Source organism: Canis lupus, chromosome 26, assembly GCF_003254725.2.
Source record: "Canis lupus dingo isolate Sandy chromosome 26, ASM325472v2, whole genome shotgun sequence".
Lineage (NCBI taxonomy): Eukaryota > Metazoa > Chordata > Mammalia > Carnivora > Canidae > Canis > Canis lupus.
In genome coordinates, this window is record NC_064268.1 from 5,668,600 (window position 1) to 5,693,194 (window position 24,595).

At 54.3% G+C, this 24,595-nt stretch overlaps 1 protein-coding gene across 41 annotated transcripts in view; it reads left to right on the top strand.

Annotated features, from left to right (window-relative positions):
• Positions 1-24,595, top strand: part of NCOR2 (nuclear receptor corepressor 2) — a 210,645-nt gene that overhangs the window by 60,976 nt on the left and 125,074 nt on the right. For 38 of the 41 annotated variants that reach the window (XM_049101966.1, XM_049101977.1, XM_049101982.1 and 35 more), the window contains 5 exons: positions 4,334-4,548; positions 12,122-12,249; positions 13,829-14,006; positions 20,086-20,265; positions 23,164-23,277. In XM_049101966.1, coding sequence (XP_048957923.1) covers positions 4,444-4,548; positions 12,122-12,249; positions 13,829-14,006; positions 20,086-20,265; positions 23,164-23,277 — 705 coding nt within the window. In that variant the 5' untranslated portion in view covers positions 4,334-4,443. Of the gene's footprint in view, positions 1-2,551; positions 2,695-4,333; positions 4,549-12,121; positions 12,250-13,828; positions 14,007-20,085; positions 20,266-23,163; positions 23,278-24,595 lie in introns of those variants that run through there. The other 3 variants (XM_049101961.1, XM_035706387.2, XM_049101978.1) reach the window with 3 other exon arrangements.

Consider the following 24,595-nt stretch of genomic DNA (forward strand, 5'->3'; position numbering starts at 1 on the left):
GCTTTGTGCTCACTCAAAGAGTTTCTCAAGCACGTGGCGCCCAGTCTCACCTCTGGGCTCCTGGTCAGACGGTGGCGCCATCTGACTCCCCCTGACTGTCTCGTGCCCATTCTCTTCTTGATGCCCCCTCGCCCTCCCCAAGGCTGGGGTAGACTGAGCTTCCTTCTCTGAGCTCACAGTCTGGTGCTTGTCTGCCCCCTGCCGCACCCCGCCGGGGCACTGAGCCCTCTGTGGCTGGGCCCTGCCTCATTCACTAGCTTGGGGCTCAGCTTGCAGTGGGGACCTCAAAGTTTCTGTAAATAAGCAGATGCCCACCACCCTCTCCTGACCCTAAAGCCACCAACACTCGCAGTGGTACCGGAGCTGCTGTGTCGCATACCTGCTTCGGTCTCGGTTCTTCTTCTTCCAGCCCAGCCCAGATCCAGGCATCCTCTCCTCCCCCTGTCTTTGATGAAGGAGTGTCCCATTTCTTCCCGTCACTCACATTCAAACCTTGATGAAGTCAATACTTAATTTGTTTTTCCATTCACAATATTATGCAAATACTACCTCACTGCGTTGGGGAGCCCACTGCCCGTGAGCAGTCCTTGGCCACCCCTGTCCTGGCAGCCACCAGTCTGTTTTCTGTCTCCGTAGGTTTGCCTATTCTGGATACTTCCTGCACGTGAACTCATGCCCCACCTAGCCTTTTGTGACCTACTTCTTTGACTTAGAGTGATGTTTTCAAGGTTCATCCGTGGCATGGCCTGTGTTAATGTTCATTTCTTTTTGTGACCAAATCGTGTTCCACTGTCTGGATGGACCACAGTTTGTTTATCCATTCATCTGTTGATGGACTTTTGGGCTGTTTCCACCTTTTGGCTGCTGTGAACAATGTGGCTATGGACGTTCATATACATGTATTTGTTTGAGTCCCAGTTGTCTGTTCTTTTGGGTATGTGCCCAGGAGTGGAATTGTTGGGTCATTTGGTAATTCTATGTTTAACTTTTGGAGGAACCGCCAAAATGGTTTCCTAAAAAAATAAATAAATAAATAAAAAAAAAATTTTTTTTTTTTTTTCGAGCTGGCAATAAATGTGACTGAGGTTGGGAGGGATGGAAATCGGATTTATTAAATCAGCTCGTGGTGAATGAGGGAGGCACTCAGAATCTCCTAGTTTTGGGGACAACATGTGTGTGAGAACATGGGGCCAGGGAGCTGCTGGGGTGACCTGTTGATGGCTGAAGCACACAGTGGTGTGGCTTGCTTCAGCAAGCTTGGTGGTGGACACACAGTGAGTCTAGAGGGAGTGGGAAGGTAGCCAGACCCTGGCCTTGGAGTGAGAAGGGTAGGGATACCAGCGAAGATTCTCCAGAGCTGCTTTGGAAAGGTGTCACCTTTCTGGCTTCTGGAGCCCACAGGCTGGGAGCCCATTGTATGTGTGAGCATCTGTCTAGTGGAGGCCTGCCTTCTCCAGTTGGCGTTTTGTTAGGCAAAGGAAGTTAGGAAAGCTATGGGTAAATTAGACTCCTCTGCCACTTTCTGCAGTGCAGAATCAAATAGCAATTTGGAAGTTGCCCAGCAATGCTCTTGGAGGAGGGGCAAGCAGTGTGAGCATCTTCCCACCCAAGTGCTGGCCTCATCTCCTCAGTGACAGTGGGCCACTGCTGAAAGCCCAGAGAGAGGGCAGAATGAAATTTGCATCGCTGCATTGTATGACCAGGGTCTGCTTGGGCTTTGAGATGAGCCGGCACATGAGAATTCTGGAATGGGGTCCAGCAGCAGTGGCCACCCCTGGCCCTCCCCAGACAAGTCCAGTTTCATGTCTCTGGGCTGCAGGACAGATGCCATGTTGCCCTTTGTGGGAATTGGCAGGGCAGCTGTTCCCCCCACTTCCACAGCAGAGCATCAGTATCACTGGGCTGGAGCTACTACAGAGCTGGTTCTAGTGAGAGTGATACTAGTTGCTCCTGTTAGCTGAGCAGGATGTGTTCCCATGCTCATAAAAATTAGACGGTACATCCTGTGGGCTGACACAAGCCCACGTGGGCAACTTCCTGAGGTGCTCGTGGGTGCACTGGGCTGTGACTCCTTTCTTCCCTGGGTGAGTCAGAACTTTTGGTGGCAAATTACAGAAACCCAGGTTGGGCTGGTGAAGGCAAAACACACAGGAATGTCTCCGCTCTCCTAAACCAGTGAGCAGGCTTCGACTGTGTTCAGGTATGGCTGCCATCAGGACCTGGACCGCGCTCTCACCATCCTCAGCTCTGTCTTCCTGCCAGATGGTGTCGCCGTTGGGCAGGCACTGCCCTGTGGTGGCCCTGAGAACGGCAGGCTTTCATCCTCCCAGCTTCCTCCCAAGCAGAGTGCACCTGTTCTTGGTTTCCTCCAGTGAAAGTCTCAAGGCCGCCTCTCATTGGCCCAGTTTGGGTCACATGCTCATCCTCCAACCAATCCCTGGCCCAGGGGATGCAGGAGTCTGATTGGCCAGGCCGGGATCACATGACCACTCCCAGAGCCTGGGGAGGGAGGATGGCTCCTGGAAAGGTCTTGCCGAATCTCCCGTCGTGGAAGATGGGGGCGGGGAGTGGAAGGCAGTCAGACCCCGGGTCAGGGGTTTCCTAACCCTTCTCAGCCCGCCCTCCCAGCGTTCTTTCATGTTAGACCCCCAGCAGGCACATCACCCGTGGAGGGTCAGTTGCGGGAGGACAGCGGTGAGCCGCGGGCCGGGGCAGGGCGATGAGGGAGGCCAGGAGGTTTCGGGGAGCTGGGGGTGCGACCTATTTACCTGATGGCAGGAGATGCAACCCCAGCCGGCCGCAGAACGCGGGAGCACGGAGGGGGTGCCTGCGCCATCTCGGGTTTTCCTCAGCTGGGGTGGGCTGCACGTGGCGGGGCCTGGGGGGCACACGTTTCCCGGGTGGGTGCTGAGGGTGGAGGGCGAAGGAGGCCTGGCCGTGCCGTCCTGTCTCCTGGGGCTTGCGCCGGCTGGGCCGGTGGTGCCCCCGACCGGCTGATGGAGCCGGGGCCTAGGCGGGAGGAGGCCCCCAGAGATTCCCCAGCAGAGGCAGCTCCTGACTCTGGTCTCCGTGTCCTCTTGACGTGAGTCCTTTGGTCTTCCCGAGCCCCAGTTTCCCCACCTGTAAAGACTGGACCGTCTCTTGAGATTCTTTCTAGCCTGGACACGGGTGGTTTCTCTCCCGCGGAAGGCACCGTTTACCTGCACCCCAGCAGCCTTTTGGGGCCCCCTGGCTCTTATCTGTGTCCTCAGCTGTTTCCCCAGCCCCCCACTGCCCAATCCCCCCACTCCCAGCTCTGCTCCTACACAGGGTCATACTGTGACCTGTGACCTGCACCCTGCCGGAGCTGACCCTGTCCACCGCTTCTCAGGACACTTTTCTGCGCCTCACCCTGGCCATGCCTCTCAGCACGGGTGCCCAGCGGTCTGCCTGAACTGGGTGCTTCTGGAGAACTTGGCCCTGGTGACTCAGAAACTGTAGAGGTCATAGGGTGAGGCCGGGGGGCTGAGGGGCGGTGGGTAGTGCTGCCAGAGTGGGGGTTCCGTGGGGTGAGGCCGGGGGGCTGAGGGGCGGTGGGTAGTGCTGCCAGAGTGGGGGTTCCGTGGGGTGAGGCCGGGGGGCTGAGGGGCGGTGGGTAGTGCTGACAGAGTGGGGGTTCCGTGGGGGTGAGGCCGGGGAGCTGAGGGGCGATGGGTAGTGCTGCCAGAGTGGGGGTTCCGTGGGGTGAGGCCGGGGGGCTGAGGGGCGATGGGTAGTGCTGCCAGAGTGGGGGTTCCATGGGGTGAGGCCGGGGGGCTGAGGGGCAGTGGGTAGTGCTGCCAGAGTGGGGGTTCCATGGGGTGAGGCCGGGGGGCTGAGGGGCGGTGGGTAGTGCTGCCAGAGTGGGGGTTCCGTGGAGTGAGGCCGGGGAGCTGAGGGGCGATGGGTAGTGCTGCCAGAGTGGGGGTTCCATGGGGTGAGGCCGGGGGGCTGAGGGGCAGTGGGTAGTGCTGCCAGAGTGGGGGTTCCGTGGGGTGAGGCCGGGGGGCTGAGGGGCGGTGGGAAGTGCTGCCAGAGTGGGGGTTCCGTGGGGGTGAGGCTGGGGAGCTGAGGGGCTTTCCCTGATGTGGTGCATGTTGCCACTGCTGCCTGGGCTATGGCTCAGGGGTCCCTCAAATGCCAGTCGCATCTCTTGCTGTCAGTGGGCAAGAGGGACCCAGTGGCTCGGAGAAGGGTCAGGAGGACCTGCATGCTGTCTTCCTTGGAGTAGATGAACTACCAGGGGCCCTACCAGGGTGTCTGGAGGGGCCATTGCTCTGTGGCTGATTGTGTTTCTTTTCTGGTTTACTCTCAGGTGGTTGTGACAGGGCGGCCCACCCACAGATGCCGAGGACTGGCTTTTAATCTTGGTGGTCACTGAGAGGGACATTACTGGGACCCAAGAGTCCCTGGACACTCACCACCATGTCGGGATCCACGCAGCCTGTGGCGCAGACGTGGAGGGCCGCTGAGCCCCGCTACCCGCCCCATGGCATTTCCTACCCCGTGCAGATTGCTCGGCCCCACACGGTAAGTAAGGGGTGCATATGTGTTCCCTGGGGCCACCTTTGGGGCCTTCTTCTCTCATCGAGGTCTCCATAAGGGCTGGTGCATCTCTAGTGGTATCTGGCCAGGGCTCACTGTGTCCCCTGAGGGGAAGTGAGCTGCCACGGCAGAGACTGCTGGCATCTGGAACTTCCAGTACAATCTCTTAGCTCCCACTTTAGAGCTGGGAAGATGGAGACCGTTGTTGCCAGGTTGAGCTGGGATCTCTGTCTCCATAGGCCTCAGTGGAATTTACATGTGAACATGGAGCACACACTGTATACATTTTGCTGGCAGCCCAGCCTCTCCAAAACTCTTTGCTTTTTGAGGTGGCCTATGGGGGGGAATATTGCTGATAACCCCTTGCCTCCCTGATCCTTGACCCTGGGGCTCATTCACTCTGGTGATGGCTCGGGGCTGTGAGATGATGAAGCTCAGAACACATCAGTGTCTCCGAAGCCCTGATTTGGGGATCCAGGTATTGTTTGGCTCACTGAGGAGCCACTCCATCTCTGGGGGATGACCTACCTGTGGAGAGGCTCACGTGCTCTCATGTGCCGGCTTGCACATGTGTGTGCTCTCGATCAGCTTTCCTAAGCTGTGCCTGCTCTGTCCATCCACCAGTAGGGCCCATTTCCTGCCTTCAGCTCTAGCTGCATGGTACAGCTGTAAGGATGGGCCTTTGGTTCTGCTCTGTGGACATTTATTGGGTACGTTGGTGCTTGCCAGAGGGCTCTTAGGGCCTTGGGCCTCCCCATTTGACCAACTGGCAGCTCAGTGAGGGGATGTGGGGCCTTGTGGGCATAGCTGGGGGAAAGGCTGGCTCTGCTGGCCTGTGTTTGTGTGCGTGTGTCTGTGTGTACGTGCACATGCATGTGTGTATACTGCTTGGCATGGTTTCTCATGAGAAGAGAGGGAGTGGCATGGGAGGGCATTTCTATCAGTGAGCATGTGAACCCACTGGCCGAGAGTGGGGGGTGTCCCAGACACAGTGACCTCTTGAGAATTTGGCCTCCCACCCTCTACCCCCGGGTGCTTCTTGAGCCAGCAGGGCTAAATGGGCACCTTATGGAGCCCTGTGACAAGAGCTTGCCCCTGGGTAGAGTCTTTGGATTCCCACAGACTGCCCAATGAAAGGGCAGCTCATGTTATTATCCTATTTTGCAGATGAGGGGACTGAGGCCAGGAGATTAAACCATAGGCCTCAGGGGAGATCACTGCCGGGAGACAGTCAGCTTCAGCTTCAGGATTCTGAGCCCCCGTCACGGAGGCTCTATTAATTGGGCACCTGCTGTGTGCCCAGGACCAAAGAGTGTGCTCCTGGGGGCGAGTTATTATCATGTAGTGTTGTTGTAGTCTTTATCGTGATCACCAGCAACAACAACAACGCTGCGACCTCTCATTTACCTCTGGCAGGACAGACGTTCTGTTCAGAGTCTTCTCTGCGGACAGCAGCACTTGCTGCTCCGAATCATTGTGAGTGGGTCTTTTAGCTCTCTATTTGTAGAGGAGGAATGTTCTGTGAGGAAGCAGGCCCACTTGCTCATGCTTTCTGAGCTCAGTTTTTTATCCATAAGACAGGGTCACAAGAGCACTTGTCTCCTAGATTCTCGTGGGGATTAAATGAAACGATGGATAAAGTGTTTATGGCAGCACCTGGCACACACTCTGCCCGACATGTCCGTTTGATGTTATTATTCCTTGTTATTGTCACTGTTACTGCAGCCTCCTGGAGGGGCTGCCTCTCCCGGGGACCCGTGGCCGATGCTTCTGTCTTCTGTCTTGATTCTCATTCCCTGCTGCTAGGTTCCCACCCCTCTGCCATCCCCTTCCCTGTGGGCACAACCCTGGGAAGTCCTCTGGTCTCTATAGCCCCCGCTCTCCCTCCTACCTTCCCTTCTGTCGTTTGCCTCATCTAGGCCCTCAGCTGGGCACTCTCCCGGTCATCTGGGGTCACTGGCTGACCCATAACATCTCCTTTTCTTCCCCTGCTGGGCTGTCAGTGACGCAGGATATGGCTGGACAGGACCCAGCAGTCACCACCCACTAGAAGCAGGAGGCTGAGGCCAGGGGTGAATGGGCCCCTAGGGTGGCTGTGGGATGGGGTGTTCCTGTCCCGTGTGTGGTGGCAGCTGTGGGGCCCCAATCCCTGACCACCCTGCCTTGTGCTGGGATGGCATAGCCCTGCTTGTCACCTGAAAGGCAGGAGCAAGAATTCTGGGCATCCCGGGGGTTGTGGGGGGTCTCCTGGGCATGTGTTCTGGCTGGAGCTATTTGCCCTTAGCTGGTGGGAGGTCAGCATTGGGTCTGTAATCTGGAGGTTCCCCTCCCCCCTCCCGCCCCCAGTGCAATCCACATGCCCTCTAATCCCTTTTCATCAGCCTATTTTACAGGTGGGCTTTGTGAGATGCCTCCCTTTTCCAAGTCTAGAAGACAGAGGGTGGAAGAAAGGGGAAATCAAGGCACAGGGAGATAAATGCTCCATCTGAGAGCCAGGCAGGAGCCCAGTGTCCTGGCTCCTAGCATAGTAGCCAAGGCAGGAAGCTGGGAAGAAGGGGAGGAGCCTGTACCCAGTGACCTCTGACCTTCCTGGGGCTCAGTTCTCTCTGACATATACTCCTAAAAGGCTTACCTTCTGGGATAGCCCGTGCTGGCTCCAGAGGCCTCTTGCAGGGTGCTCTGGCTCAAGGCTGCTTGGATGGGGCTTTGAATATCTCTGTTCCTTCCAACCTACTGAGTGACACTGGGCTGCTCACTTAACCCAATAGAGCAACCTGAGTTTTCCTATCTGCAGTATGGAGTTGTGGGTCTGAGCCTCAGGGGAGGATGTTTGCAAGGTGCTCAGGGTGGTATCTGCATGCAGTAAGCATGTTGTAGACCTTTCTTTCCTCCTGGCAGGGTGACAGAGCCCCAGGGAGAGCCTCTTTTTCCTTGGGGCTGCAGGACCCTGGACTCTGAGGGACTCTGGACTGTCTCATCTGCTGGCCCACACCTCCAGGCTGCCTGCTGTGCTCTGCACAGCACAGATGGAAGGCATAATTCCAGGTGTGCTTGCAGGCAGAGGCCTGGACCCAGGGCTGTGGAAATCCCACTGTTCTTCTGACCACTTCAGGAGCGTGCTTGGCCTCTCTGAATACCAACTTAGGCACAGTGCGTGTTGCTCGTTGAATATGATCTGCCCTACCCATGGAATCTGTGTCCTGTTCTCTCCACCTCTGTGGTCTTGGCTTCCCTCCCTCACAGAATCAGGACCCCACATCTTTCCCTGAGGGTCTCCCAGGATTGAAGCCCCGACATACCCTCCTTGCCTTGCTTCTTATCAGTCTTTCTGCAATTTCTCCTCCCAAGTCCACAGGAACCATTTGAACTTCCCTGAGTTCTTGGAGTCCTTGTGCTAAATGAATGTGTTCAAGTCAAAAGGTGCAAGGCCTGACTTTAGCACTACCCCTTTCTGCTGTGTGGCCCTGGGCAAGTTACTTAATCTGTGCCTCACTGTAGAAGGGTAGTTAGGAGTACAGCTTTTGGAGCCAGACTGCTCACATTCATGTCCTGCCTAAAAGACATCCTGGCTGTGGAATTTTGGACAAGTGGCCTTACCACCTTATGCCTCAGTTTCCCCATTATCTGAGCAAGGTAATTAAGGGATTTTCAGGGTCAGGTTAGCTGATGTAGGCAGAGGCCTTTGCACAGTGCCTGGATAGAATTAGCACACAGTGGTATCAAATAATGGTGATGTTGATTTCAACGATGGTGTTGTTATGACAACATAGCATGGGTATCCTTTTCCACCTTGCCTTTGGGCTCTTCTTCTGGAGGAGGGGTCAGCAAACCTTCCCTGTGAGTATTGCAGGCTCTTCAGGCCATTTGGGCCCTGTCACAACTGCTTGGCTCTGCTGCCCTTGTAGCTTGAGAGCAGCCCGCCCAGATGCAGAGGGATGGCTGAGTGCCGAGCCAGGCTTTGGCCTTGGGCCCCATTTCTGACTCCTGCCCTGGATTGGTGCTTGTCAAACTCTTTGTGGGAAGGCTCAATCTGGTGAACTTGCAGATTGCCCCCAGCTGGTACATGGTTGTGCTGCATGTGCCCCAGTTCTTGGATGCGGGGGTGGGTTGTGGCTGGCTGTGGCACAAACGCGTGTGTCTTCTGTATCCTCCTCGTCACAGGCCAGCAGCGTCATGGGCCCCACGTGGAGCTGCGCTGCCCTGGCTTCAGGGTCAGGGATCCAGGAGCCTGCCTGGGCCAGAGGGATCACCTCATGTGCCAGTACTATTGTAGGCCCTGGGAACAGAGCTGTGAGCAAACCAGAAGCATCCCTGCCTCTGGCAGCTAGTGTTCCCATGGGGGAACAATGAGCAGGGGAGGAAAGGGGAGGGATGGCTGAGGTTGCAGGGGTCCTAATTGAAGTCAGGAGTCGGGGAAGGATGCCTCACTGAGAAGCTGACATTGGAGTCAAAACCTGAAGGGAACTAGAGGGCCAGGCATGGGGAAATGTGGCTAAAGAATGTTCTAGGTAGAGGGAATAGCACATGCAAAGGCCCTGAAGTGGGAGCCATCTTGATCGTAGCCCCTACTTCTCCAGGAGGGACCTGTGAGTTCTTTGCCTGCCATGTACAGTTCCAGATGTTTCTTCAGCCCCTTCTGGGGTGAGAAGCCCTATCCCAGGGATCATTGAGGAGCATGCCTCCTCCTAACACAGCCGCAAGGAAAATCCTCCCAGTCCCTCCTTCAGATATCTCCCAGAGTCCAGGCCCAGTTTGGATTTGACCTGATGTGCAATGTCCCAGCCCCTCTGTCCATGTAACCTCACAGGAGAATCTGGGCAGAGACATGCCAGATGGGGTTCCCTCCTGGCTACACTGCTTTTCCACAGCCCCATGTCACCTACCTGGGGAGTTTAGGGGCACAGTTTATTGGCTAGCCCCAATTCCCAGTGTCAGAGGCACTATGGCTGGAGAGAAGCCAGCAGAGGCAAGTCAGAGCCTCACCTGGAGACTCTTTTCCTCTGATTTTCTTTCTTTTTTTTTTTTTTTCCTCTGATTTTCTGAGCAGGAGCTCTGGAAGCACGTAGCAAGGGCAGGGCAGGCCTCTTCTCCCCGAGTCTGGTTCGCTGCTGTCGTTCAGGACTGGCCCCCTGTTCCTGCCTGTTCCTCAGCAGGAAGCCAGCTTGGGCCAGTCTTGGGGCTCAGAGCCTCCCCTCCTTACTGTGTGACCTGGAAAAGTCACTTAACTTCTCTGTACCTGATTTCTCATGTTGCTATGGGACTATGTGTGATACCTCGTGGTGGTGTTGTAGGGATTACGTTAGTGTGTTTCAAACTTTTAGTGGCAAATGGACACAGGCAATTTGTGTACAATGGGTATTCTTGCTATTTTAACTCCCAAAGAGTTCTCATGCTCCGAGATGTGGCTGGGAGGCTTGTAGCCCAAGTGCCTGAGGTATCCAATCTCAAGTGAGCCCCACCTTGGGTCAGTTTCTCTCTTGGGGTCTCCCCAGTTTTTGCCTTCCTGTGGAGCATCCAGACACCCTTGGGGGTTCCTGGGTTCAGCCTCGGGGACCTGCTTCAGGCCCTGTGGTGGAGTTTCATGAGGACCCTGCACAAATGGCCCCAAGATGCTCTTTGGAGGGACTTTGCAGACAAACATCTCCCTCTTGGGTCCTAAACTGAGAAACGGAGGCCAGAAAGTTTGTGAAGTGGCTTCTTTCCCCCTCCTCCTCATCGAGGGCCCCATTTGCCATGTGCCTTTTCTGCCTCCATTGGCAGGTGTAGGCACTGTCTTGCTGTGGCCCTTTCCCAGGGGATCGGATTGTCTGTCTCTCTGCCGCTTTGCTCATTTTGCTTTTGTGTGAAAGAGCCGGTTGGAGAAAATTTTCCTCCTGGCAGACTGCAAAGCCTGCTGATTCCTTCTCACACCTCTGTACGTGCGCGCGAGATCTTTGCCTGGCAGCCTTGCCGGCGTGATCCCAGAGGCCCTCACTCCCTCCCTCGAGGCCTTTCTTCCTCCTCCTCCTTCCCGCCTGCCGCCCTGCACGAGCACCTGGTGCCTCATGCTAGATGTTGCAGAGTGGGGCAGGAGGGATGTGCTGAAACCTTCTCTGCCTTTTGGAAGCTGCCCTTCATCTTGGGGGGTGATGCTTTGGAGAGTTAAGGTGGGGTGAGTGGTAGGAGGCACAAAGGCCTCTTTCCCAGGTAGGTGCCTCCTTCAAAGATAAGGAAACCTAAATCTCAGAGGGTTTAAGCATCGGACAGCCCCCTCCAGCCTGAGGCACCTTGTAGCTGTACCCTACGTTGGGCTTCCTCAATGTTTCCAGCCTCTGAAGTTGACAGGGTCCCTGTTCATTCCATTTATTCATCTGCTCTAACCTTTGGCCTCTCAGCCTTCTAGATGCTTGGTTTGGAGGATCTGAAACACATACATTCCTAGCACACCTGCCTAGTATCATCTGATCTCTTTGCAGAAATAACCACTTAAAAAACAAAAACCAAATAACAGAAGACTTACTAGGTGTTTAGGGAAAATTGGGAGAATTAAGAGAGGTGCCAAGAAGGAAATAAGTCATACGTGGTGCTGCTCTTCCTAAGCCTCATCTGTGTCAGACATCACTAATTGATTGTCACACATAGTAGAACTGAGTGTTCTAGGCAGACAGCGCTGATCGATTTGGGTTACTATGGTGTGAAGCCAGTCCTGTTTGCTCTTTTGAGAGACTTGTTTTTATCCTTTTAAAGTTTTTTTTAAAGATGTATTTACTTATTTGCAAGAATGAGAGAGCACAAGTGGGGGGTGGAGGGAAAGGGAGAGGATCTCAAGCAGACACCCCACTGAGCGTGGAACTCCCCAGAGGGCTCAACTTCATGACCCTAAGATCATGATGTGAGTCAAAATCAAGAACCGGACACTTGACCAACTGAGCCATCCAGTTGCTCCTCCATCCTTATTTTAAAAAAACCTTTTAATGTGTCTATAGTCAGAATGTAGTCGATAATCAGAATATATCTAGTTTGTTAGTGTTCAGTTTTTCCTCAGATGGTCAGGGACACTAGGTGGCATTTTACTGAAGAAGGAGGGTTTTGCTTGCAGTGTATCCTGGTGACTTTGATCTGTGCTATATATGACATACATGTGTGGCTTTTCCTGTCACACAGCAGACAGGGGAGTCCCAAGGTGGTGCCTTGTCTTGGAAGCTGGCCTTTGAGTCTCACAGCCCGGTGGTGTCGGCAGTGTCCTGCCTGTGCTTCTCGGTCTCACGCATGCACCCTGCTCCTTTAGTGGCCTGGTTGGTAGACCTGCAGTCTGTGGCTTTTCCAGCTGTCTGCTGACACGTGGACTTGGCTGTGTCCTCTGGAAAGAGGGCATAATCGCAGAGCACTGTGGGTACCAGTGTGGCGGGGAGTGAGGGTTGGAGGCCGTCAGCCCTAGGTACACACTCTGGCCACTCTAGGCTTCAGGAGCTGTGTGGGGATGTGGGCCTGAGCAGGGAGCATGTGACTCTGCCGCCTCTGCCTGCCACTGTGAAGTGGGCAGTTTTCGCTTGCTCACTTCCTGGGCCTCCTGCTGCAGGACGTCGGGCTGCTCGAGTACCAGCACCACCCCCGTGACTACACCTCACACCTGTCACCTGGCTCCATCATCCAGCCGCAGAGGAGGAGGCCCTCCCTGCTGTCTGAATTTCAGCCTGGGAATGAAAGGTAAGGAGAGGCTGGCATGTTGCCTGGCTCAGAGCTGTGGCATCATGTCTCAGGTCGGAGGATGGAGGGCTGTGTTGGGGCAGGAGCAGGCAGGGTTGGTGTGAAATGAGGGGTCACTTGGGCTGTGTGCTTCCCCTTGTCCTCGTGCAGCTGTGACTTGGCAAAGATGGGGATGAGCAGGATGAGCCATGTGGAACCTCTGACTTCCTACCAAGGGCCTTCAGTGGTCTCTGGATGTGTGGCTAGGCGGGAGGGGTTGACCACCAAGATGTGCAGGGGCAGTGCTGGGGTGCTAGTTGAGAGGGACATGTCCACACCTGGGTGCTCACGGGGAGCCCCTTCCTTCCCTCCCTCTGTCCTCCTCTTTTCTGCCTCTTGCTACCAGACGAGGTCCTCTGGCAGATGTCTGCCTATCTGGGCTGGCCTGTGTTTCCTTAAGACCCTTAAGTAGGAGGGAGGGAGCCAGTGCAGTGGGATGGGGACCCCAGTGAGAGGAGGACCGAGGTCAGAGCAGGGCCCCAAGGTGCCAGAGATAGTAACAGCACTAACTGCTAAGAGTCTTGACATCTGGCACATGCTGGTTCATTCGAGGCTGTGGGCACACAGCGGGATCCAGGTAAATGGCCCTTCCTGGGGGGGGCCCCACAGTCTAGCAGGGAGATGCATCACAGAGACCACACAAAATGACCCCAGAATGAGGCATGTGACTATTACCTATGGGGTGGGGAAGGTATTACCTCTCTGGCCAGAGTGGCCAGGAAAGGCCTCTCACAGGAGGGGTGCTTGTCTAGTGTGTAGCTGACCAGACAGCTGGGTAAAGGTACTCCAGACAGAGGGAACAGCACATGCAAAGGCCCAGAGATAAGAAGGCACTTGGAGTGTTCAGGGAGGGCGTGAGCTTAAAAGGCATTTCAGCAGAGACACTGTTTAGGCTGTCTGGTAAGGAGCCGTAGCTGGAGATGGAGTATGCGAGTCTCGGCTCTGCTGTGTGTGCTCAGGCAAGGCATGCCCTCTCTGGGCCAATTTTGTCCTCTGCAAATGGGGGAGCAGGTTAAGGAGAGCCAGTTGGGAGTGATTAGGTTGGACAGCTCGCATCTCTGCCCCAGGCAGCCTGGCTAGGTTGAGTCAAGAAGGAGGCGAAGGCAGGGTTAGCAGCCAGAGTGCTGTGGTTGGCTAGTGATGTCTGCCCTGGGTGGATGATGTGCATATAACATCACCTATGTTATTATCTGCGCTGGACCCACAAGGCTTTTCAGATTTGCTGTGCCCATGAATCACCCTGGGGCTCTTGTTTCAATGCAGAGTCTGGCTCTGTAGCCCCGGGGTGGGACTCCAGACTCTTGTTTGTAACTAGCTCCGGGTGGGACTGATGCTGCTGGTCATGGGCCACACTCGCTAATGAGGGAATTGCCAGTACATCCTCTTTCTGTGAACATAATGAACATAGGCTCGCAGGAAGATAGATCTGTGCCCTTCCACAGGTGGGCACTGCTCTCTGAGGGTCCAAGAGGGTGTGGTGCCCAGCAGGTGCTCATCAGGAGAATGGTAGATATGATACCCTGTGTCCTTGCCTCCATAGGTCCCAGGAGCTTCACCTGCGACCTGAGTCCCACTCATACCTGCCCGAGCTGGGCAAGTCAGAGATGGAGTTCATTGAGAGCAAGCGCCCTCGCCTGGAGCTGCTGCCTGACCCCCTGCTGCGACCCTCACCCCTGCTGGCTGCGGGCCAGCCCGGGGCCTCCGAGGACCTGTCCAAGGTAAGGCCTGGCTCCAGACGGGCCCTGCTGAGGATTCAGTTTTCTTCTGTGATTAGACTGGGTGCAAAGCGACGGGTTGGTGTGTTGGACTGAGGCACAGCTCAGGCAAGCGTCCAAGAGGGAGGGCTGAGTGCAGGGCACAGTGCAGCTGGGCAGAGGCCAGGCCTGGGCTGAGGTTGGCTCTGCAGGGCACTCCTGGCCCAGAGAGGGACCACACCTGCCTAGGTCACAGTTTCCCCTGTGCCCTAGAGAGCTCTTCTGATTTACTCCTCTTTAAAACAGAAAGTCGAGCTGAGACAGGGGGGTGAGGATGTGTAGAGATTACTGTGGGAGGTTCTTCTGCCATTTCAGTAAGTCTTAGGACAGTTGAGGTTGGAAGCTTCTTTGGTCTCCATTTACACAGAGCCAAGCTGATGGAGGTGCTAATGGAGCAGTTTCCGGGCTGCCCCGAAACTCTTGTTCTACTGTCACTGCCTGGGATGGGGCAGGGACGGTGGCCAGGTGACATGCTCATTCTTGGCCGGCTGAGTGATGATGGATGTCACTTCTGCATGTGCTGTTTCCGTTCAGTGTCTTCACCACCGTGGGGACACATGTTAGCTCATTAACAGTCTCCCAGCTGCTGGGTGAGGTCAGTCCTCATGCAGCACTGGTGGGTGTGGGAGCCAGGCCAGGCGATGGAAGTGGACCATTTGAGCCTGCTGGGTCCTCTTCTCTGTCTGATGCTGGATGGGATTGGATGGTGGGGTTTCTGGCCAAGGCAGGTCCTCCACTGGGAGGCTGGCATAAAAGAGGTGTTCCCGTGGTGGTGGTGGTGATGATAAGTTAACATTAAGTGAGCGTGTCAGGTAGTGTGCCAGCTGTGAGTGTCATTCCTTTGTGTCTTCCCAGCCCCGTGAAGTGTGATCACAGAGCATACTTTCTCTAAAGGGGCCCAGCTTAAGAGAGAAAGCCACTCACCCACGGTCGCTGGGAAGTGGGCACCGAAGGCCAGGCAGCCTGGGTCTGCCACCCCTCCCTGCCTACCAGGCTGTCCTGCTGCGGGCTGCCTGCCTCCATCCTCCCGGTGCCTGCAATCCCCCCTCCCCAACCCCGACTGCTCAGCTTGCTGGGAGGGATGTTGCTGTTAGAAGAACTGTTTCCCTAAGTGGGCCTTGGATGGTAGGAGAGTGGGATATGTGTGAAGGGCTTAGGGCCATGCCATTAGCCAGGCCATGGGCCACACTGGGAACTTTGATTTCTTTCGTAGAGACTGGGGCCCCCAATGGGTTGTGCTCCCCAGCTCCTGTCCGGTTCTGCCCAGAGAACAGGCTGACAGTTATCTCTGGCTAGCCCCCATCAGGCCTCTACTGCCCGCCTGGACTGGCTCTCTGGAATAGTGGCTCAGAGCCTTCAGACCTGTGAATTCTTCTGAGGGTGTCTATGCCTCGAAGTAGCTCTGTGATCCTATCCTTGTTCCTCTTGTAGCTGCCTGGGGAGTCTTGTCTTTGTGTCTGTTTCTGTCTGTCTCTATCTTCTCTTCCTGGCCCCTGGGGTTCAGGGAAGGGATAGGCCCAGCACTGGGGCCTGCCTAGACCAACTATTGTAATTGGTCCAGGCTGCTTATGAAGAGCATTTGGAAAGTTTGAGCAGATTTTGGGCAAGGGAAGAAGCCAGGGGAGAACACAATTCTGAAAGTGTTCAGATGTTTTTTGCATCTGCTTTGTGGAATTCAGCTGGATGCAGGGGACTGGAATTCAGTGGGATTTTTTTTACAGCCCTGTTCCACCCCCCCCCCCCCCCCAGCTGTGTTCCTTTTTCATATGAAAATGTTCTGTTTTATAATGCTTCCCTGCCCTTGAGCCTCTGGAGTTTTGTGGTATCAGGCTTCCTTTGGAATTCACCAAACTCTGTTTTAGGGGACTCAAGAGTCATCACATACAGAACCATTTCTGAAAGTCCCTTTGTCTTTTGGGGCTTTGTTGGCTGAAAAAGACAGAAAACTCATGTCAGACTAACTTAAGAATGTATCCTGGCTCATATAACTGGAATCCAGGGTTGGTTGACTTCAGGTACAGCTTGATCCAGATGATAGGATGTCACCAGGTCCCCATCTCTGTCCCTGTCTTGGGTCTGCCATTTTCTACGTGGTCTTAGTGTGTTAACAATAAGAAGGCAGTTTGCGATTCCAGGCCTTCCTCTTCCTATGTTGAAGGCCAGCATAAAGGGAGAGGCTTCCCTCCATCCCCGTATTTCCAGCCACAGCTCTTTCCCTCCTTGCCTGTGTGTGGGGTCCTTGCCCATCCTGGAACCCATCATTGTGACTCCAGAGTAGACTCTGGGTGCCTGAGGCCAGCTCCGCCCCTTCCTGAAGCTGGGATTAAGGGGACCTTACCAGCTACAGGGTTTTTGCTGCCTCTATGTCTTTAATTTTGCATAGTGAGTTTTCTCTTCTGTGTTGGCCTGAATTTTACACCGAGGGCATCTGATGGGGAAAATGGTGCCAATTGCTACCTGGTGACCGGCTGGGGTATGAGTTTGTTGTTTTGCTCCTGTGGCTTTGGGCTGAAGTGAAGGCCAGCAGCCATCGGGAGAACCATCTGGAGGCCCAGTAGCCAGTAGACCCAGCTTGGTCCCATTCCTGGAAAACTCAAGTTATGGAGAAAGTGCTCTTTGCTCATGGGTGTGCTGCTGCTTTTTAAGTTGAGGTAAAATTCACAGAATCTGAAATTAACCTTGTGAAAGTGAACAGTCCGTGGCATTTAATACCTTCACAGTGCTGGCCAGCCCCCACTTCTCCTCATTCCAAAACATTTTTTTCACCCCGACAGGAGACCCTATACCCATATGCAGTCACTCCTCATTCCTTCCTCCCCAGCCCCTGGCAACCACCAGTCTGCTCTCTTTCCTTCTGGATTTGCCTGTTCTGGACGTTTCCTATCAATGGAATCCTCTAATGAGGCCATTTCTGTCTGGCTTCTTTCTCTCAGCTTCATGTCCTTCCTTCCTTCCTTCTTCCTTCCTTCCTTCCCATTTTTTTAAAGATTTTATTTATTTATTCATGAGAGGCACAGAGAGGGAGAGAGAGAGATAGAGAGAAAGGCATAGACCCAGGCAGAGGGAGAAGCAGGCTCCATGCTGGGAGCCCGATGTGGGACTCGATCCCGGGTCTCCAGGATCGCACCCTGGGCTGCAGGTGGTGCTAAACTGCTACGCCACTGGGGTTGCCCAGCTTCATGTTCTTTGGGTTCATCCATGTTATGGCATGGATTGGGGCTTCTCCATTCCTCTTTAGGGCCGAATCATGTTCCATTATATGATGATCCACGTTTTCTTTGTTCAGCCATTGATGGACCCACTTGTGCATTTTTGGTGAGAATAAAAGCTAAGCCTGAACCTCAAATGACCAGAAGCCATTGAAGAAGGTGGATCTTACCCAGCAAGAATTTAAGGAAAAGTTTCCAGCAGCTTTTCCAGTGGTTTCCAGCAGTTGCCAGTTGCTTCATCTAAGCCTTGTGCTGACTGCCAGCTTTGGAATGGGCTCTTCTTTTGCTAGTGTTGCTTTTGAGAACTGTTCCTGTGTGGGGGTGCTGTTTGTCTTCCTTCTTGGTTATGGTGTACCATCAGAGAGGGGAGGGGGGGTGTTTCTTACAACAGGTAATACTATTGGGCTCCAGGACCCACGTCACTGCCACCTTTTGTCTCCAGAACCCTGAGAAATGGCTGAATCTGCAGGGAGAGCCTAGCCAAGTGCCCTTGATACATGGAGGAACCAGTAGATCTCAGGGGCAGGGGGAGGTGGCCATGGAAGGGGAGTCTGATTTCTACTGGCCCAGAGGTGGAGTTGGGTGCTGTGGGCAGAGGGGATGGCTTGTGCAAAGGCCCTCAGATGCTGGAGCACATGAATGGATTCTGGTTTGGTATGTGTGGGCCCAGGTGCCCATGGTGCCTGTATCCACCGGCTTGGCCCTCCTGTTGAGGAGTAGTTAGAGTCCCAAGCCCACTGCATATTTTTCTAGGGAAGTTTTCTTCTACACACAGTTTTGACACTAATTTCAGGGAGTCCTGGGCGCTGGAAGAGATCTTGCTCTTGTTTTTTTTTTGCCCAGCCTTGCAGTTCCTTGGGATGAAAAATGGTCTGGACCTTGTCTCTGCTATGGAACGCCCTGCAGCCTGGTCTCATGTTCTGCCTACCTGATTGAGGCTCAGCCTCAGCCTCTTATGCCCTCCAAGCCAGGGTTCCTTAGCATTGTGGCTGGTGACCTCAGGCATGTTGCTGAACCTTACGGGGTCTTTTCTTCATCTGGGAAATGGGAAAAGCAGTATTCCTCCTTCACAGGATATTTGTGACAATTACCTGAGTTCAGACTTGTGAATTACTACGGGCAGAGGTTGGGAGGCTTGGTGGGCTCTAAACTTAGTGCTCAGCCTGTTGTAAATAAAGTATTATTGGCCATGCTCATTCATTTGTGCCTTGTTTGTGGCTGCTTTCCCAGTACAATGGTGGGTAAGTAGTTGGACAGTCCAAAATGCAAACCTGAATCGAATTATTCTTCCACCTGGCTTTTGCTGGTCACTGGCTTAGAGCTGTGCTGGGCATGTGCTTCCAGGTTCCCGGGTTCCTCGTCCGTGAGGTGGGGACAAAGTGGCAGCCCCCTGTAGGGCTGCTGTAGGTGTGCTGGGAATGAGGATGGGCTGAGTGAGGAGTGGTACCTGGTTTGATTTCTGGGACCTCCCTGTGGACCTGAGCAGCGTGGGGGCCAGGTGGTTGAGGGCCTTGGGGCCTTTTCTGCATTTCCCCCGAGCATTCTGAGTGTGGAAGGCCTAGAGTCCTGATACCAGCTTTCCCCATGTCACAGATGGACACGATGAGGACAGAAGGCAAACCCGGGGACGTCCTGAGAACCTCGGGCCGTGTGGACCTTGGGAGGGCCTGTGGGGGGGGGAGGGGTGGCCACATGATGGCACGGCCTCTGCTCGTCCTGAGATGGGGAGCACTTGGCAGCCCATGGGGCTGCAGTTGTCCCAGGGAATAATGTGTCCTCTGTCCTCTGGGTGCAGCTGCCATGGGGGCGGGGAGGCGGCAGCCAAGAGCTCTTGCTGGGGCCTCCTCGGCCAGCAGCTGCCGGCGTGGCCTTGAGGATGGCTCAGGCATAGGCTGGGTTCTGCCTGTGCTGGCCGCCAGGCCCGAAACCTGGGTTTTGGGGCAGGACAGTCCCAGCCCCCGCTTATGAGGCGCCTTACAGTCTGCCAGGCTCTGAGCTGAACTCTTTGTACACATTAGCTCATCCCAGCCACACAGCAGCCTGGGCGCAGGCAGGAGTTGTCCCATTGTACAGATGAGGAAGCTGAGACAGGGAGCGAGTGCCTGAGGTGCTTTTGGTCACAGTGCTGGGGGGTGGCTGAGTGGACTGGGATCTGAACCTGGGGCCTTGCACATCTGTGCTCCAGAGGCAAGGACTGGGTTTTGTTTTGTTTTGTTTGTTTTAACCTCCTCCTCCCCAGAGTATTCCTGGCACAGCTTGGGGCTCAGTAAACCCCAGTTGGAATGAGTGGGTCGATGGATAACCTAATGAAGGATTCCCCTGTTTGATCTAATTTTGAAAACTTTGTTATACAAAGAGTAATCCTCAAAGAAGAAAAGCAGAAGAATACTGGACAATGAAACAAGGAAAGTTGAAAGCTTCTCCCCCAGTGTCCATAGCTCCTTGCACCTCTGTCTTGTTCTCCTTGGTCTTGGGTCTCTGTGTGCATTTACAAAACTGGGCTTGCAGCCTATGTGCTATTCAGACTGTGTGCTATGAACAAATGTTCACGGAGGGTCAGCTGAGGCCAGGCTTTGGGGGCTTGGACATGGGGTCTTGGTGCTTGTTCTTGGGGAGTTTGGTTCAGTGGGAGAACATGGCCAGGTAGGTGGAGCACGAGAGAGATGTGTTGTGGGAGGAGGGAAGAGGGGAGGCTTCATGGCTTGAGGAGAGGTTGTGAAAACTTCTATAGTGCTGGGGCCTGAGGTCATGGCTGGAAACCTGGGGAGCATGGCAGGGCATGCTGGCTGGGATGCCCTCTGCACTGATTCCATGCTTCTCTTCTCTCCACGCAGGATCGCAGCCTGGCAGGCAAGCTGGAGCCTGTGTCTCCTCCCAGCCCGCCACACGCTGACCCTGAGCTGGAGCTGGTACCTCCGCGGCTCTCCAAGGAGGAGCTGATCCAGAACATGGACCGGGTGGACCGTGAGATCACTATGGTGGAGCAGCAGATCTCCAAGCTGAAGAAGAAGCAGGTGCGGATGGGTGGGGTGGTGGCGCCTCGGGAGAGAATACTGGGAGTAGTAGTGAATGTGTGCCGAGCCTGCCCACGTGTCCTCTCATTTTCCTGCCCTTACGTCCACTGCGCAAGAGTGCTATTCTGTGCACAGAGGTAGCTTTTGTGTGACACGCTCCTGGTTTGGTTGAATAACTGAACTTCTAGCTTAGTGTAATTTGAATTAAACGACACACACCTACACTTGAATAAGCCTCAAGTGGCTACTGTACCAGCTGGCACAGGGCTGCAAGGTGAGGCTAGGCTTCACAGCCAGGCTTTCAGTGTTCTGTTCTCATTGCTGCCACCCCCCACCCTCCAGTGATGTGGGGAGGACAGTTACCCTCACCGGCCTCTGGCCGAGGCCCTGGAACCTGAGTGGGCAGGGCCTCCCAGCTCTGCCTTTAAACAGTCACCTCCCCTCAGCTGCAGTTTTCTTTCTGTGAAATGGGCACAGATTTGATAGCCCATCATAGGGTTGTAAGGAGGGAACGGGGTCATGTGGTAAAAAAGGGTCTTTATGGTAACCGTTGAGACCAGAGAAAAGTTAACATAAAGATTTGTGATGTTAATTCTGTAGTTTAATTTTTAACATTAACTGATATAAAATTAACTGATGATCTACATTTTCCCAGACCCTCTCAGGCTTCCCTTGGCATCTTTAGGTACCTGCTCAGACGCCCCCTCCACAATGGTGCCCTCCTGGCCTTTGTAGGAGCCCTCATCCCCAGCTACCCTCTATTCTGGGGCCAGCAAATCCAGCCAAATCTGGCTTGATGCCTGTTTTTGTAAAAGTTGTATTGGCACACAGTCACGTTCATATGTGTTGTTTGTGGCTGCCTTTAAGATACAGTGTTGGGCAACTATCCCTTGTGTTTAGTTTTAGGACAGCCACCAGTCTGCATCATGTTTCTGTCTTCTGAATATTTCCTAGAAGTCGAATCCTATAATACATCACCTTGTGTGTCTGGCTGCTTTCACTTGGTGAAAGGCTCATATTGTAGCTGATGTCAGTATGTCCTTCCTTTTTTTTTTTTTTTTTTTAAAGTAATCTCTATGCCCGACATGGGGCTCAAACTCACGACCCCAAGATCGAAAGCCACATGCTTCACCAAGCCAGCCCAGCTCCCCGTTTTAAGGCCACATAATACCCTTTGTGTGGCTGGACCGCATTCTGATCCCCATTCATCTGATAGAGGCTGGGGTTGCTTCCATCGTTTGAATGTCGTGAACACAGGGGCTGTGAACACTTGGTTCACGTTTTTGCTTGTGCATCTTTTTTTGGTTCCTTGGGCTACATACCTGGGAGTAGATTGGCCAGGTCATATAGTAACCCCATGTGTGACAATTGGAGGAGCCACCAGACTGTCTCCTATGGCCACTGTGTCTCCTCGTGTTCCCGGCAGCCAAGCAAGGGCCCTCAGTTCCCTCACAGCCTCACTGACGCTTGTTGCCCAAGTTCCTGTTTTCCTTCTAGCCTTCCTGGCGGGTAGAGGTGGGATTGTGGCTTCAATTTGCCTTCAATAGCCAGTGTCTGACTGGCTGTGTGTAGCAGCACATTATGTGCTTCAGTGACTTGGTCAAGGCTCACAGAGCTGGTGAGCGATTGAGTGAGGTTCGATTCCGGCCTTGGCGGAGTTCTGTGTCACCAAGATCTCTGTGCGCCTCAGGTGGTATCTCTCCTTGGTGCTTCCTGGAGGGCCACCTTCACAAATTGTAGAGAATCTGCTTCCTGGCTGTAATGCTTCTTCCACCTCTTGGCTTCCATTGTTTTGCACTTCAGGGGGTTTTTCCCAGGTTTTGCCAGATTCTGGCTGCCCTTCTGGAAGCTACCGCCAGGGGTCACTGTGGGACTGAAGCAGCTTGGCTCTACCAGCCAGGCCTTCCTTGGTGCCAGCGGAAGCCAGGACTAGATTTTCTGGCTCTTTCTGTGTGGCTCTTGTCTTGGCCGCCTTTTTGAGTTTCTCTTGGTTTGTTCCATGGTCAGTAGTTGTGGGTAGATTATGCATTACGAGCAGAAAATGGTGTTCTGCTCTCATTCAGGATGCCCTGTCAGATTGCACACACCCAGGCATTGGTCTTCTGTGGGACTGTGGACCAATGTCTTAAGCTCTCTAGTCTTCACTTTGTCTTTTCAGAGGAAAGTGGACAGCAGCATGAAGGGATGTTCTATGGTGTTTGGGGGAGGAGGGTCCAGCGTGAAGAGCACAGGGCAGATGAGGATGAGGATGTGCTTGGTTGGTGCTGTGTCCGTTGTGTGCCTCTGCACGTTTTAACCTTTCTACCTGCTTTCCAGGGTGGAGGCTTTAATTATCCCTTGTTTCCAGGTGAGGAAAGTGAAGCTCAGGGAAATTTAGCAATTTCCAACTTAGAGAGTAAGGAAGTACTTGAACTAGGATTCCAGTCCACACAGCTGGGCTCCAGAGTCCATGCAGCCTCCCCTGATGGTGATGGTCCTTGTAGTGATGAGGAGGCTAGCCACTGGCTTTTAGCGAGCCCCCGGCCATGCTGTCTATGCACAAAGTTGTCAGAGAGGCACGGTGATAAGCCCCATTTTACAGACCAGGAAACGGCAGCATGGTGCACCCAGCAGCCTGCTTTTACTCACCTAGCTCATAAGTGGCCAAAATGGGATTCGAATCCAGGAAGGCTAGCCACATAGTTGAGAGCCTGGAATGGGCCCTTCCCCACCCAGCTGGGGCCTCTCCAGAGCTCGGGGTCCCCTGGTGACTCAGAGGAAATGGTTAGCAGCCTGACTTCCTGTGCGAGTCCACTGGGCCTGCTGGGTTGCGTGGTGCCGCCCCTCTACCATGGGGGTGCTACATCTTGCCTTCCGCCCGCCAGGGTGCTCACCGCTGCACTCTCCCCCTTTCCACAGCAACAGCTGGAGGAGGAGGCTGCCAAACCCCCAGAGCCCGAGAAGCCGGTGTCGCCGCCACCCATTGAGTCAAAGCATCGCAGCCTGGTGCAGATCATCTACGACGAGAACCGGGTATGCCCTACCCCAGCCTGTGGGGGCCCCCACTCCCTGTTCTCCCATTGGCCCTGGGCCGACTGCCGGGTGGGATGCAGGTGTCGCTGGGAAGGACCACCTTTCTCCCTGGGCCTCAGCATTTCTGTCTGAGAAACGGGGACCTCTGCAATAGCCCATGTATGCACAGATCTGGGTTGGGGAGTGGGAGCAGGAAGGGGCAGCCCATCTTGGTGTGGCTCTGGCTGTTCTGCTCAGGTGTACTGACTGGTATGGACTGTGGCTGGCCTGTGTGATTCAGTGTGGAAGTGTAGGCATCAAGTTGTAGGAGAGCCTCAGAAGCCAGTTGATTGGAAGGTCAGGGTGAGAAGGGTGGGGCGATCAGTTCAGCACTCAGAAACTGAGGCCCAGAGAGGTTGAGTGACTTGTCCAAAGCCATACAGCTGGAAAATGGTAGACCTGGGACTTGAACCCATGAGCCGTCAGGTCCTAGATCATGAACACTGGCCTCTGTTGATGTTTAGCTCTGCAGGGGGCCTTTGGCATGGTTGAACACAGTATCTGAGGCAGGCTGTGTGGGCCCCCAGAGGTCTGGAGGGCAGGTACTGGCTGATTGGAGGGGCTTGGTCTTGGGGGGATGACTTAGAGTAGCAGAACAGAGTGTCTCCAGGGGCTAAAGCCCGAGGGCCCAAGGTGCCCTGAACTGGAACCTGGTTTTTGGTGAGGCAAGGACCTTGTCATCTGAATCAGGCATCTGGGAGCCCAGCTCCCCTGGTTTATGGTTGACTCTTTGCAGATGTGCCCAGGGCCTGTGGATGTGAGTCCTCTCCCTTATTTTACAGATGAGGAAACATCTGTCCCCACAGAGGGACTGTTTTTTTTTTTTAAGATTTTATTTATTTATTCATGAGAGACACAGAGAGAGACAGAGACATAGGCAGAGGGAGAAGAAACAGGCTCTATGCAGGAGCCTGATGCGGGACTCAATCCTGGAACTCCGGGATCATGTCCTGAGCCGAAGGCAGACAGATGCTCAACCGCTGAGCCACCTAGGCGTCCCTACAGAGGGACTGTTTCTTGTCTGAGGTCACACATTGAAGCGTGACATATGGGGGACCTCTTCTCCCTGCCTTGTCTTCTCTGGTTCCCCCTTCCAGCCTGGGGGTCCTTGTGGTCCTTCTCAGCTGTCTCTGCTGTGGGATATGCCCCTGGCTGCGGGAATCAGTGCTCAGAATCCACGTGGGGGCTGGGGAGGACTGGGGCCTAGGAACTTGTGTTTGGTGCTCGTGGCTGTAGTTCCAGGTGAGGAACTACTGGAATAATTGGTTTGGCAATGCTT